Genomic DNA, 14,897 nt, shown 5'->3' with positions numbered 1-14,897 from the left:
CCCGTCTTCCTGGATGGAAAAAAGGAGCTGAGCTCCGTTTTAGAAAGCCTCTCCTTTCAACAAGAACTCAGAATGTTAATTGTTAATGTTGTGTGTCAAGTACACAAGTGTATGGGGTTTGTGCACTGGTTTTTCTTCTTTAGCACCTATTTGCATAGAAAAATCAAAAAACCTTTATCCTTACAGTCCAGAAGAGATTCTAGCAGATACAAGCATTCTGGATGTACTATAGGGTAGACTGAAAGTTGAACAATACGTTTTACTAAGAACTAAAGCAAACATTCCTCAAAACCATCTACCTTCCTTTCTTCTGCTGATAAAGCAATATTCAGAATTATTCTGACAGATACCTTAATAATAGGCACTTAGTCCTCACATTTTTTTTTTTAATCAATACCAGGGATCGAACTCATGACCATGCACTTGCAAGGCAGGTGCTTATGCCACTGAGCTAAATTCCCAGCCCCTAGTCCACACATTTTAATGGGATCTTACCCAAAGTAAATTAACAAATAGATTTACTCCAGATTAACCTGTACAGGTATCTCAGTCTTATCAATTAAGTGACAAATAGACTTTCTATAAAACTGATCAGCTGACAAGAAATACTTCTAGATGAGAACCTCCACACTACGGTGTTATCTACCTCTGCAGCCTCATCTAGGAGACTAGCCTGCTTAGAGAAAGTCTGCCTGCCAACTGTCACAGTGCACTAACACAAGTTATTGAAGAAAAGAAAGAACAAACAAGCACAGATGGGGGGGGGGGGGACACAAACCTTTCCACCAATGATGAGACCAGCCGAAAAGTCATGATTCTTTCCTACTTTTCGGAGAACCTCAAAAGTCTGATAAGCCAGTTCTCTGGTAGGTGATATTATCAGAACACCCAGCCCATCCATTGAGGTCCACTGCAGACGATACAAAGCTTCCAACACCTTAAAGACAACAATAAATTCATGTTCAGTAATTCCTTACAAAAGTTAAGATTTTGACCCAAGTCTCAACCCTGCTCCTCTAAATGAAAAGTACCTTCCAAGCAAAAGGCATACTTCTCACAAGTTTTATCCAGTATGAAACTGTTTTATTATCTTCTATCTACCAGAAGTATCCCTACCCCCACTTCCAAAGTGTAGGAAAAGCCATACTATGAGGGGAGTAGTTCAGAGAAAAGTATGCTCATTTTCTGAGCAGAAACTACACACAGCTTTTATTTGTAAAACAGCTATAATAATATATTACTCAGTAACTATAAAAGGACATTGTTTAAAAGAAATACTAGGACTTAGGAGAAATGGTTTTGTAATACTTTTAACAAGTGATTTGCTTTGTAGAAATCAAATCAGGAGATGAACTACATAACAGATGCAAGTAATCCTCAGCTCAAATGTTCTACTGGAACAGCTATCAGTGTTGTGAAAACGTCTCAAGAAATGCCCAGATCTCCTGAAGCATATGCCAGCTTCGTCCTGAGCAAACAGGGATGAATGCCACTGGGAGGCTTAGTGCGAGCAGCAACAACTTTCCTCACCTAGTGTACTGCAGCAGAACTAGTCTGATCTGTCACACTGGAATACCTGAATCCTGCGAAAATGTGATGGTTTATCAAGGCACAAGAATTCATCCAGCACATTACTGAGTGCTCGTAATGTGGAGGCACTGCACTAGAAGTGGGGGTAAACGGTAGGGGGACAAGACAAAGGAAATCCCACAAGAAAACAACCTATCCACAGTTATTTTCATGTAGGCAAAAAAAAAGAAAAAGAAAAATGCTGTAAATTGTATATTAGAGGACCTGACCCAATAGAAAAGTACTCACTGGAACAAGGAAAGCCAAAGTCTTGCCAGATCCCGTTTTGGCAGCTCCAAGTACATCTTTACCTTGTAAAGCCAAACCAATGGTCTGCTTCTGTATCTCAGTTACCAGCCGGTACTGGGCTTCCTGAAGACCTGGCAGTGTGGAGGAAAGAGGCATACTTTAGAAAATTGCTGTAGGAAGTGTAGAGGATTGATAACCACATTTCTAAGTTTTTGTTAGATAGTTGAACAGAACTGGTTGCAATCTCACTGTTTGAATCCCCACTTTATATGCTCCAATTTAGTATCTTGAAGAACTATTTGTAAGAAGACAATCTGTAATCATCAACTAGTGATTTCTTACTGTTTATTTTTCTTTGAAATTATGTATTATTTCTACCCATTTTCTGTTTTTTTAGTCTTTCTTTAAATTCAGTTTTAAAAAGAAGACACTACAGTACCCAGTGCTGATCATGGAGTGTCAGGAAGGGAAATTCAGCAATACTATTATTCTTTGTTCAAAATGATTTTAACCTGCTTTTAGTTTGTTTAATCTAAACATAAATTAATATATGGAAACCGCATGTATGTTTAAATGTATAGGATTAACAACCATGTTACTAAGTTTTTGTTGGACAGTTGAACAGAACTTTTTGCAGTCTCTCTGTTTGAATTCCCAGTTTACATGTTCCATTTTTGTACCTTGAACAACTATTTGTAAAACGACAACATCAACTAGTGATTTCTTACTCTTTTTTTCTCTGAATGTATGTACTATTTCTACCTATTTTCTGTTTTGTTTAATCTTTCTTTAAATAAAAAAAAAAAACTTAAAAAAAATTGCTGTAGGGTGCGGTTATAGGCTGAACAGTGTGTCCTCAGAGTTTCTATGTGGAAGCCCTAACTTCCAGTACTTCAGGATGTGCCTGTTTGGAGACAATCTTTCAAAAAGCAATTAAGTCACAGTGAGTCCCTATGTGGAAGACTTTAATCTGTAAGACTGGTGCCTTTAGAAGAAATTTTAACAAAGAGATACCAAGGGTGCATGTGAACACAGGGACGACCACGTGAAAAGACAGTGAGTGAGAGAGATAGGTATAGGTATCACGGTCTTAAAAAGAAACCCTGTAATTGGTAACAACAGTGAACCTAGAGGGCACATGTATTAAATGAAATAAGACACATGCAGGAAGACAAGAACCAGATTATATGTGTGCTAAAAAAACCAAACTTAAAGAAGCAGAAAATACAATGGCAATTACCACAGCAGGAGATGGGGAAACTAAGAAGATGTTGCTTAAAGAACACAAAGTTTCCAGTTAGACAAGTAGAATAAGTAAAGAAGAGCTACTGTACATCACCAAGTCTGCAGCTAATCATAACAAGTTGTGTACTTGAAAACTGCTGACAGATTTTAAGTGTCTTTATCATAAAACATATTTGAGACTATATATATGTATTAATTAGCTGGATTTAGCCATCCCACAATGCGTACATATTTTAAAACCTCATGCTGTACACAACAAAAACAAACAATTGTTTTGGTCAAAAAAAAAAAAGGATCAAGACAGAAGTCATTTCCAAAACAAAGAAGGAGGCTGGACTTCAAATCACTACCCAGCCCAGGCTGGCCTTGATCTTACAGCCATCCTCCTGTATCAGTCCCCGGGGATGCAGCTGGGTGCCACCATGTCTGGTTCAAATTGCAGTATTCATTTAGGTTTCCATGACATCAAAATTATTTGCTAAAGTAAAATTTTTCAGATTAACCTCTCTTCAAACTCTGTACCCCGCCAAAAAAAATCAGTAAATCCAAGAATATATCCCAAAACTATCATATACCTACCTTTCAATGTTTTTTTAGATAAGGGAAAATCTGAAAATCTTGTAATTGCATTTACATTTATCTGGAAAAAAGATATAAAAGAAAACAATATCAGGTAAAACAAAATAATCCCCTGGATCATGTATTTGTTTTACAGTAATACTTTTTTTCTCTACATTGGGCTGCCTCGTACATCCTTCATATTGCAGGATTTAATTTAACCATCACTTCCAAATAAAGACGTCACTCGTCCTGAAATGGAACGCATTTCAACTTCCATGACTCAAATATAAACTTAAAACCATCCCAACTAGTCAAAAAATTCACTCAAAGCATACACAACACACACACTGTACACTACCTTGAGTATCTTTCACATCCAAAACATTAACAAAGTAAGACATCATCACAGCAACTGTGGAAGGAAAATTCATTTTCTTTCATCCTTCAATGGCTATTGGTTTAAGATATAGGAGCCAAGATTAATGCAAATCATGAGCCATGATAATAGCTCTATTTACACACCTGAAAGAAATGTATCTTGATAGCACAAACCTCTCAAAAAGTTTGAGTCAGTCGTATTAAATATGAAATATTCATAGTCATAAAATTCTGGGGGTATTATGAAGGTGGAACATTATTTCAAAATAACCAGAAGTATTTGGGCCATGCTTTGAAACCATAGAATGTTTTGTCCCTTACCTTTACATCATTAAATATTCATATCTGCCATTCTTCATTAGTATAAACCCAATTTCCTGAATTTTATTTTGGAGACTCAGGAGAATTATTTTACTACAGATGCTAAAAGCAGGGACTAATGCTCAAATCTGGGAATATGCTGCCAAATTATTCTTGGCTCACAAAAGGAGAAAGCTGCATTTTCAGGGGTTCATTTACTTAAATTACACGCTAGGCAATAAGAGGATGACAGCTGTAATTCATTTTATAATCTACATTTTTTTTTTACAATACTTAATCTAGCGCAGGAAGGACTACTCTGCCTACAAATTCTGAAAATACAAATATGAAAACATCTTAATCCCTACAAGTTACCTTAATCCCCACAGACACTGAAGAGGAGGTAAAATCAGCATTAAAGAATTGATTATACAAATCACATGCTGTCTGTCCCAGCAAAGACCCTCAACTGAAAAATCCGCTCCCAGCCAGGGCATTAAGATAACACGTGTTCCTCCTTGTGCAGTCAACAGCCGACACACCAGCCAACACGAACTGACAAACCCCTTCCAGGGAATGGGTTCCTCCAGGAGGAAGGAAACAGAGGGCAGCGTGCTCTGGAGTCTCTGTACCCTGCCATCGCCAGTGCAAGATGCACTGCTCAGTCTACGGAACACTTCACAGGTCTGTTAGCCTTGGAGGGAAACTTGAAGAGAGACTGTCAGGCATCCCAGCACTCCTCTGTCAACCATTGCAGCTCAGAGTCATAATCTTCAAAGAAACCACAAGAAAAAAGCGGAAATTATAATTCTGCTAATGCCCTAGAACAGGCGTCAACCCACAAGTAAATTCCAATTTGCTGCCTAGTTTTAAAGTAGTTTTCCTGAAGTACTGGGAGTCTTTACACACTGGCTAGGTAGCTGTGACACACTGTTGCACACAACGCCCGAGACTGACTATCTGACCCTCACAGAAAGACTTTCTTCCACCTCTTCTCTAAAGACTCTCAGTTATACCAACGAATACTTGAAGCCACAGCAGAAGGTGGCCAAATCCAACAAACAAAATAACTCTTTCTCCTTGCCTTTATCCTTTTCAAATAACAAAATCATTCCCATCAGCACAATCCCACATCCATCTAAAGTCTTTTCATTCTTCTGAATTCAGAGAACAGATCATTTAGGGGTGCTCCTTACAAAAAATTTTCCACACTTGTGGCAAGGCTAGAGCTAGGCGAGGAAAAAAGAAGCCATCCTCTTTACTCTCCGCTAACACCTATTTCTCGCAAAAGTAAACTCTATCTGGAGTAAAAAAGAATAAAACTTCCTAAAATTTTCCACCTACTGCAATCAAGAAATCTGTCTCCAATCATATCACACCAAATTTTGACTTAAATGAAAAAGGATTAGAATGCAAGTCACCATACAGCACAGCTGATTATGCTAAGAACCTAAATGAACCTAGGTATGAAGAGTTCAGCTCATTCAGGAACAGGAAGAGTTACTAAATTAAAACAAGTAACTAAGTCAGTCGGCCTTGATTGAGTTCTCGGGTCAAGAGCTCTTCTTAGCCCTTTCCTGTCACCCCTGGTGATGGCCTTAACTATGTAACTCTCAGCCGTCCTGCTTAGGAAGCACAGTGGACAAACTGGCTATTATTTCTCTGCCCTACCCCTGAAGAAGCCCTGTTTGAGCAGAGCTACTCCCAGCTTATGACTGAGCCTGGCAGCAGAAGGCCTCTCTGACCCATGGTGCCACTCCCCATAGCTGAAAAACATTACACTGAGAACTCCAGGGACAGTTCATAAATCTTCAGTTACTTTTATTACCACACAGTTATGATTTTTTATTGTAACATTTTTGGCAGTATTGGACACTAAACCCAGGGCCTTCACACTGAGTTATATCCACACATGCACCATCACCCCCTTTTCTTTTCTTTTTTTTTTTTTCTTTTTTCTTTTTAAGAGTCTAGCTATGTAGATAAGGCTAGATGGCCTTAAACTCGAGGCAATCCTCCTGCCTCAGCTTCCCAAGTGCTAGGGTTACAGGTGAGCAACACCACACTCAGCTTACTTTTGATACACAATTTCCCTAAATTCCAGGCGAGGCTTGAGTTTGCAATCCTCCACCTCAGCCTCCCAGAGGCTGAGATTACAGGGGTGTACCACCATGCCCTAATTGTTGATCTGTAAATTAAACCTAATCTGTAAATTAAATCTAATCTGTAAATTAAACCTTATCATGCCTATGTATATATGTATCATGCCTATGTATGTATAGGAAAAACAGTATATTTAGGATTTTGTACTATCCAGTTTTAGCAACTAATTTAGGGGGTCAAAGAATGATCCCTCACAGATAAACAGGAACTACTGCATTACTTCAGACCCACTCCTGCAGGCTAGAAGATTTCTCTAATGAGTGTTAAGTGGAAAATTCTTTAGACCAATTAAATTTGATAGTTTTGTTGAACAGGGCAAAAAGAACTCATGACTGGGATAGCTTCCAGACCAATTGTGAGTACTCAAACCAAACCATCAGGCAGTTTTGTAGGGAAACAGAAGCAAGCAGACTACCACCTATTCAAGCAGTCAATTGACTAGTTGCAGTTCATAATTCATTGTTTATAATCTAATCCAATAACAAACACTGATAACAAACATTAAAAACTCTAAAAGGTTTGCCATCATTGGCATAACAAACAGCCCATTGTAGCACATGCCGTAGGTTTGCCACCATCAGCTGCTAGTCAGCTAACTGGCTACCAGGTCTTCTGCAACCAGCCGAGACCTATTACTGTGGTTAAACTCTATCGGTTTGGTCATTCAGACCCAGTGCAAGGACTCAGTCTAACCACTAAAGCTTTCTACAAAATTTCACATGGTCAACTTTGGAACAATAATTTTCATTGGCCTGGCAGAAGCTTTCTTAGAATTGTGCCAAACGTGCAAGAACCTGTCTCCAAAAAAAAAAAAAAAATTGCACCAAAATGTTCCAATGATGCAGCTCAGCGGCAAAGTACTAGCTTATTCCGTACAGCACCATACTAAGGACCATGCATCCATAGCACCATGTGAGGGAGAAAATTCAAGAACTGTGCTGATCTGAGACTATGTCAACCCACTCTTTCCTTTCCTCATCCTCACCCTCCCTTACATTCTTCACAGACATTTCCAACCAATAAATCTCAACTCACCCATCTAGGCACTGCTTCTCAGAGGACACAAGATCTAGACCACACCAGCAGTCTCCTACCTGGTCTCCGAAGTGCCAGGCCTTCACAGCTTGGATGCACCCCCTAATGGCATTCCAGAGTCTTCCCTCTATGAAGTCTGCAAATGCAAACTCTGTCTACATTTCCAGTTGTTGCTACATTATCACACACTATCAGAAGGAAGGTCAGAAGTCTGAAATGGCTTTCACTTAAGTCAGCTGAAGGTCCTGGCAGAGGTTCATTCTTTGTGATAACTCTAAAGGAGCCATTTCCCTGCCTTCTCCAGCATCTAGGGGCTGTCCCCAACTTCCCTTTTGTTTTAATTTGTCTTCCCCAATTTTACTGAGATATAGTTGACACACAATAACTGTACATAATGAATGTATAAAATCTGATTAATTTGGGCACATTTATACACTTGTGTATTATCATCACAATCAAAGTAATAAACATTTCATCTTTGTGCACCTTTGGCTTGTGTGTATGTATGTGTCTTTAGAACATCTGTCCTCTTAAAAATAAGATCGATCCACACCTTCCATTTTTAATCCAGGGTCTTAACTATATTGCCAAGCTAGCCTTAAACTCCTGAGATCAAAACATCATCCTGCCTCAGCTTTCAGAGCAACTGGGACTACAGACTACACTACCAGACCTGACCAATCCTTCCATCTTTCAAGACAGCAGTCAACTACAGAAGCCAACACTCTCACAACACGTGACTCTGACTCTTCCGTTACCCTCTGCTGCAGGTGCTGGGGGTAACACCAGGCTCACCTGGATAACTGCCCCATTTTAAGGCCCACTGATCAGCAGTCTTAATTTGCCCCTTGATATTTAACACAACCACAGGTTCTGGAGATTCAAACAAGACCACCATCAGGCATATGTTGTAGGAAGCTGTTTTACCTACTGTGGTCTCCAAAGTCACTCACAATTCACCTCCAACTTTCTCCAACCTGCCTGAAGCCAATTCAGGCAAACATGCAATATTCTAAGTATATTTTCTCCCTCAAGGATGTAAGCCAGCGATTTAGCTCAGCGGCATAAACGCCTGCCTGGCATGTGCAAGATCATGAGTTGGTACAAGAAAAAGAACACCATGTATTTTTACATCACCCTATATTCCTTCATGCTGTCCTCTCCACTTAGAAGATCTTTACCAATCTTTTACAACTGGTGAAGATGGCATTAAAGAATTAGTTCCTCTCACAGCTACTAAAAACCACTGGATGGTAAGCACTGCACATGGGCCTTTGGCAAGATTTAGATACAGGGGCTGAAATCCAACCCTCATGCAGTTCTCCAAGCCAGGTCTGCAGCTGCAAGCACCAGGCAGAAAGGAGAGAGCCAAGAAAAATTACGCTTTTTCCTAAACACCAGGCCAGGAGTGACATACCGAGTAACTCTTTCCTACTACTCCATCCTTCAACTCCACAGCAAAGTTACAAACTGAGTTACAAATTCCTATTTAAATATTTTATGCATGTTTATTATACAACATTTGTTAAATGTTGCCACCTTCCTCAGAGTTCCCTAAGGACCTAGACATACTCTTTCCATGTATATTTACATAGACTTCAGTAAGCACCTGTCAAATTGTTCCAAATGTTTCTGAAGTTGGTGAGCATTTCTCCAGCTCAGGTTACTGCATTCCACCATGTACAGCTCTGCAAATGCTGAGACACCAAATAGTGAGGGTCTGTACTAGGTTACCTAGAAAATCACAAATCTGTTATTTGAATGATTGTATCCTATATCACTATCCCTGGCAACTGATTTCATACTGTATTTCTTTCCTGACCAAATCCTTTTAAAAAAACTTCCCTAAGATTAAAAAATGAAAGAAAGAAAGCAAACAAACACAGAGTACAATGCAGGGGCTGTCCTTTCAATGTAATAAAACATTTGCAAGTGCAATGCAGTGGAGTATAACGGTTTGGAGCTCTGGTATCAGACCTGGGCTACTTGAGTCAGAACTCCTTTCTAACCAACTAATTAATTAATCTTGCCGAGCCTTAAGGTTTCCTCATCTGTATAATGGGAACAATTTCTTAAGAGTGATGTTATGAGGACATAGCATATCGACATGCACAAAAATCTGATAAATGTTAGCAATTATTATTAAAACAAGTAACTGAAAACAATGAACCAATGCCGCCAACTAGAGCACAAAGCCACTCATACAGGGAACGGTCTAGTCTTAATACCAAACAATATCTAAACCTTGGATATCTACTCGAGAGTAAGCACTTTGTTTCTAGAGAAAACAAAGGTAAGTAGAAATAGTCATTGCCTTAGCAATAGTTCAACTTAGAATCTTTTGACTTTTATGACTTCGTGAAAGTGATACACATTTAACAGCAATCATAGCTCAAATTTTGATTTTTTTTTTTTTTTTGATGTTTTGAGGCAGAGTATTACTATACAGGCCAGCTGGCCTTGAACTCACTATGTAGCCAGACTGGCAAGCCACATTTCATGGTTTAACATTATTAAACGTGTTTTCAACTTAACAATATTTTCAATTTACAGTGGCTTTATCAAGCCATAATCCCATCACCACAGGTCAAGAAGCATCTGTACATGACTGGTCTCTGACGTTGAAAGGTTCTTGGTCTAGCAGACTTTATAAAGATAATGTTACAGGGAAATAATAAATGCTGCACTAAAGATATATACAAAATGCTACAGACGTACCCCTGAGGAAGCCATAAAGACAAGTTCCAAGTAACTCCTAAAGCTGAGTATGTGTAAGTATATGGGTAGAGGGATAAGTGTGCTCAGGTCAAATAGTGGAAGACATCAAGTACCAGGACAAGAAGCATCAAGGAACATGGCCAATTCACAGACTACAAGTCCCTGTGTACCACTTGGTTTACCTATATCATCTGAGTCATGTGAATCTCAGTCGTTAGTAACGTGTTCCCTGAACGAGGAAACTGTTGAGACAAGTTGAGAACCTGAACTGACTGAGATTTAAACCAGGTCTGTCTAACTACAAAAACATATTCTTCCACTACACCACAGTATGTTGACACATTAAAGTGTTTGCCAGTTTTCCTGAAAGTAACTGTGAGCCAGGGAAAATGACCTAAGTTTTCCTATGGAGAGAAACACTTTTAGTACTTAAGTCAACAGCACATATGCTAAAATAACACTTTTAGCAGCAGCACAGAAAACACAATCAAGGTGTGTAAGGCACAAGAGCAAAAGCCCATCAAATACCTGTTTCACTAGTGAAAACTTTACAACAGAATACTCATTCACTCAAATATGTCTATGGCAGCTTCTGTGTTACAGGAACACAAATTAGTAGTTCTGTTCTTTTGACCTGTTCAGCTAAAAACATTCATTACTGATTACACAGAAAGCCTAGTGTCTGTTGTTATAAGCAACTACTATAGTAATCCAAGTAACAAGGCAGTCTGAAGTAGCTTATAGCAATAAAGATGGACAAGCACTGAGAAATTTAAGCAGCAAAAACGATGATCAACATAACAGGACACAAAAGTAGGTAAGAGAAAAGTCACAGATTTTGCTCTGGGGTTCCCAGCTCAGTGGTTTATTTAGATGGGGGACTTAGAATGTGGTAGGTTAAAAATAGTCCCCAATTGGGGCTGGGGATTTAGCTCAGCGGCATAAGCACCTGCCTTGCAAGCAGGCAGTCATGAGTTCAATCCCAGTACCGATAAAAACAAAAAAGACAAAAAAAAAAAAAAAATGGTCCCCAATTATGTCTATGCCCCAATCCCTAGATCCTGTAATGTTCCCTTTTATGGTGAAAGTTGCTTTGCAAATATGATTAAAGATCTTAAGATGGAGACAGCCTGGATGATACACATGGGTCCTAAATCCAACAAAATGTGTTATTTTTTTTTAAAAGCAAGGGGTGGGGATGTAGCTCAGTGGTATAAGCGCCTGCCTGGCAAGCGTGAGGTCATGAGTTCGATCGCCAGTACTGTTGTAACATATATATATATATATATATATATATATATATATATATATATATATAAACTCTCATAGTCTCCTCGGAGCAAGAGAAAGATCAAAGGTAACTCTAAGAGCAAAACAGGATGTCTTCCTAATCTAAACTTGCTTGTTTGCAGGGTAACTTGCTTGTTTGCAGGATAACTTGCTTGTTTGCAGGATGTCCCTTCCCCAGAGGATGTTTGCCTAATCTAAACTTGCTTGTTAGCCCAACCCTTAGCTGAACCTTGCTCTTCCCAAGAAATGTAACCACCCTGTTCCTGTTCTGTAGTGCACCGTGAACCCTTACCCCCTGCACTGTGAGACCAGCAGAACTTTGCAGGTTTTACAGAATAAAAACCCTGCCCTTTAGCTGTTAGGCGCAGTCTTCCATATTGGCTACTGGCAGCTGCGTCGCCAAGCCTGTGCTTTAATAAATAATTTTTCTTTTCAAATTATTTTCTCTGGCTCCTTCATATCTTGGGAAGTGGACCACCACAGGTACCACCAAAAAAAAAAAAAAAAAAAAAAAAGGAGAGGGATATTTGATACAGAACAGAAGCCATGTATCCACAAAGGGGAGTCATGTAGCTGCAAGGTAAGGAGTACCAACAGTCACAAGAAGTTAGACAAGGCAAGAAACAGAACCCTCTACATGCTCTAGAGGGATAATGGCCTGCTGACACTGATATTGGCCCAGTGAAACTGATTTCAGACTTCTGACCTCCAGAACTATGAAAGAATAAATTCTATTATTTTAGGCCACCAAGTCTGTGGCAATTTATTACAATGGCTACAGAAAATACACAAGATTATGACTCTAGGAAGGACTGCTGAGGTATGATGGAAAAGATAATGATTTCTGGCATTTAAGATACCCTGTAATACAATTAAGATATCCAGTTTAGTCAGAAATAAAGATATGAACTCTGAATAGAATACAATAAGGTATCACTAGTTCACGGGAATAAAACAAGCAAGGACTCAGGCTCTACTTCCTAAGCAACTCTAGACACCGTCCAAAACAAAAGCCAACAGTAATTCACAATGGCTTGTTAAAAAGTTTGTGTATACCACAGCCGTAACAATAATGTAACCGCTAATGTATGCAATATTTCTATGTAACAGGTACTGGGTAGAATGCTTTCCATGCCTGATGTTACTAACTCCTCACAACACTTTTATTACCATTTTCCCTTCTAATGACAGGAAAAGGGTAGTTAATACAACAAGCACATCAGTGATGGTGAATCTTTCAGAGCTTCACTGATACAAACAGCCCTCTGCAACACGAGTTCCCCAGTTCAGGTTCCCCACCACTGCTCTAAATTCTGCCTAATCTTACTACTCATCTCCAAGTCATTTAAAGGAATGGTAAGTGCTGGTACAGGGATGGTAAGTGATTACCTTAACTACAGGGATGTTCCACGTGTTAAAACCCTGACTGCACTAAACCGTTAAGGGAGCAGTCACTGAGAGGCTGAGTAGGGTGGGTGAAGGCCAACAGATACGGATTTACGGAGAAAGCGGAGAGGAACTGACACTCCTAACAAGCCTGATAGGGAAATAGGTGGGCAGGTCAAAGCGACAGTTAAAGGGACATTTATCTGGGAACATCAGGCACAACTTAGGGATGACAGGTAACAAAAACAAACGGGAGGTTCAGCTTTTCTACACCAATTCTTGGATGGAAATATAAAGTAAATGAAGAAAAGGAGATGGGCACAGAACAGAAGATGATGTCGGGGGAGGCAGTCTGCCTGAATGGTTATAACAAACAAAGGCTATGCAACTACAAAGACACAGGTCTAGGCTCCAACTCCACACCACCTACTTAAGCATGCAAGTTTGGGACAAGTTTCTTATCCTCTCTGATCTCCATTTTTTTCCACCGGTAAAATGGAAAGATCCATACCTCCAACAAGTCAAAGAGTTCAAGACAGAGAATACTTTAAAAGACAACTGTTATTTCCTTTTACTGTCATTACCATTATTACTGCGAATATTACTAAACAGCAGCCCTCGGACCCTTCAGTACAACCGCGTTCCCACCACAGCTTCCAGAACAGAGCGGAATCCCGAGCTGCAGCCGTCAGTCGCCCACCTGTGAGGCCTTGGGAGGGAGCCCAGTGACCCCTCACGCGCCACCCAACCCAGGGGATCAACCCAGGGGATCAACTGCGCGATCGGGCCGGCTCCCCGCAGCCCGTCGCCGCAGGGACACCCTGCCCGCTGCCGGCCCCCATTCCGCCAGGGGGAGTGGATGGCCGCACCCTTACCCAGCACAGTCCTCACCTTCTCGTAGTTCTGCACGAGGCGGCTGATGCCCTCGCGCTCAACCTGCCACTCGGGTTTCTTCAGCTGCTTCCTCAACTGCTTCTTTCGGTTTTGCCTATAGCTGTGCTTTTTTTTCCAGCGATTGAAGCTCCGCACTGGGTCTGGTCGCGCTTCACCAGTCTTACCCATCGTGTGACGGCGACAGCCAAATCACGCACAGACTCCAAACTCCAAAATCCGGCTGAGGCGAGGTACTGAAGACACGGAACCAACGTGGAGAGGGCGTACAGAAGCGCATGCGCAAACCCGGGAGCCCGCCCCCTGGCTTTTAAAGGCTGGGCACACACCAATGACGTCTGAGAAAGATGGCTGGTGATTGGTGATTCAGTTTCCGCAGGGAGGAGCGACCGCGGGAAACTGGGGCGGGACGGTCTGACAGAAAAGGCCTGCTGGGAGGCCGCGGGAGCACGCCGGCTCTTTAAAAGAACGCATGCGCAGTGGTTGGCGTTTCGCTGGTGACTCGGCTAAGCATTCGTGAGCATGCGCACACACATATACAGCTATCTGTGCACGTATCTATCAAAATAAGTAGATACATAGATAGAGCTATATATATATATGTATGTATTATAATCGAGATCGTCGTTTTGCATATTTCAGCCGGGGAGCAGGATATTTGTCCAAAACAAAACAGCTAGTTGATGATTTCTTATTTCTGATACCTGCAGTGTACCGCCCTAGAAATAAAAATGAGTGCTCTGTAGACTTCTTGTGTCGCGCTGTTTTCTCTTTCTTTAGGCTGCTCAAACTAGCTGCAGCAGCGAGGAAACTGACAGTGTCTAACTGAATTTGCCTTAAAATGCTATTATACTAAAGATAACGAATGGTAACCAAAAGTAAAGAATTAATAGAAAAGGCAAGTTAATCACTTAAGTGAACTGATTTTCAATGAATTGGTGTTTGTGCCATAATTTCGTAGCGCATCCACAAGTACAAATGGGGAACAGAAGGGAGATAGTTGCGGTGATGAGATTTGGGTTTAAAGGCAGGGTGTTTGGGTCTTCCGATCCCCTTTCCACCTCTCCAAATCCAAGCGACTTCTTTCCACACAATGCACATCCCACAAACTT

The 14,897-nt window shown here is 40.5% G+C and overlaps 1 protein-coding gene across 1 annotated transcript in view; it reads right to left on the bottom strand.

Annotated features, from left to right (window-relative positions):
• Positions 1-14,073, bottom strand: part of Ddx10 (DEAD-box helicase 10) — a 258,076-nt gene extending 244,003 nt beyond the window's left edge. The window contains exons 1-4 of the mRNA XM_063255716.1: positions 13,786-14,073; positions 3,643-3,703; positions 1,819-1,949; positions 779-937 (exon numbers count right to left, since the gene is read on the bottom strand). Of these exons, the coding sequence (XP_063111786.1) occupies positions 779-937; positions 1,819-1,949; positions 3,643-3,703; positions 13,786-13,956 (522 nt within the window). The 5' untranslated portion in view covers positions 13,957-14,073. The remainder of the gene's footprint in view (positions 1-778; positions 938-1,818; positions 1,950-3,642; positions 3,704-13,785) is intronic.
• Between the last annotated feature and the right edge of the window lie 824 nt (positions 14,074-14,897).

The sequence above is a fragment of the Cavia porcellus genome, unplaced genomic scaffold (genome assembly GCF_034190915.1).
Source record: "Cavia porcellus strain 051 isolate PalLab524CR breed Dunkin Hartley unplaced genomic scaffold, mCavPor4.1 scaffold_9, whole genome shotgun sequence".
NCBI classification, from domain to species: domain Eukaryota; kingdom Metazoa; phylum Chordata; class Mammalia; order Rodentia; family Caviidae; genus Cavia; species Cavia porcellus.
This window is presented reverse-complemented; position numbering and strand designations above follow the sequence as displayed.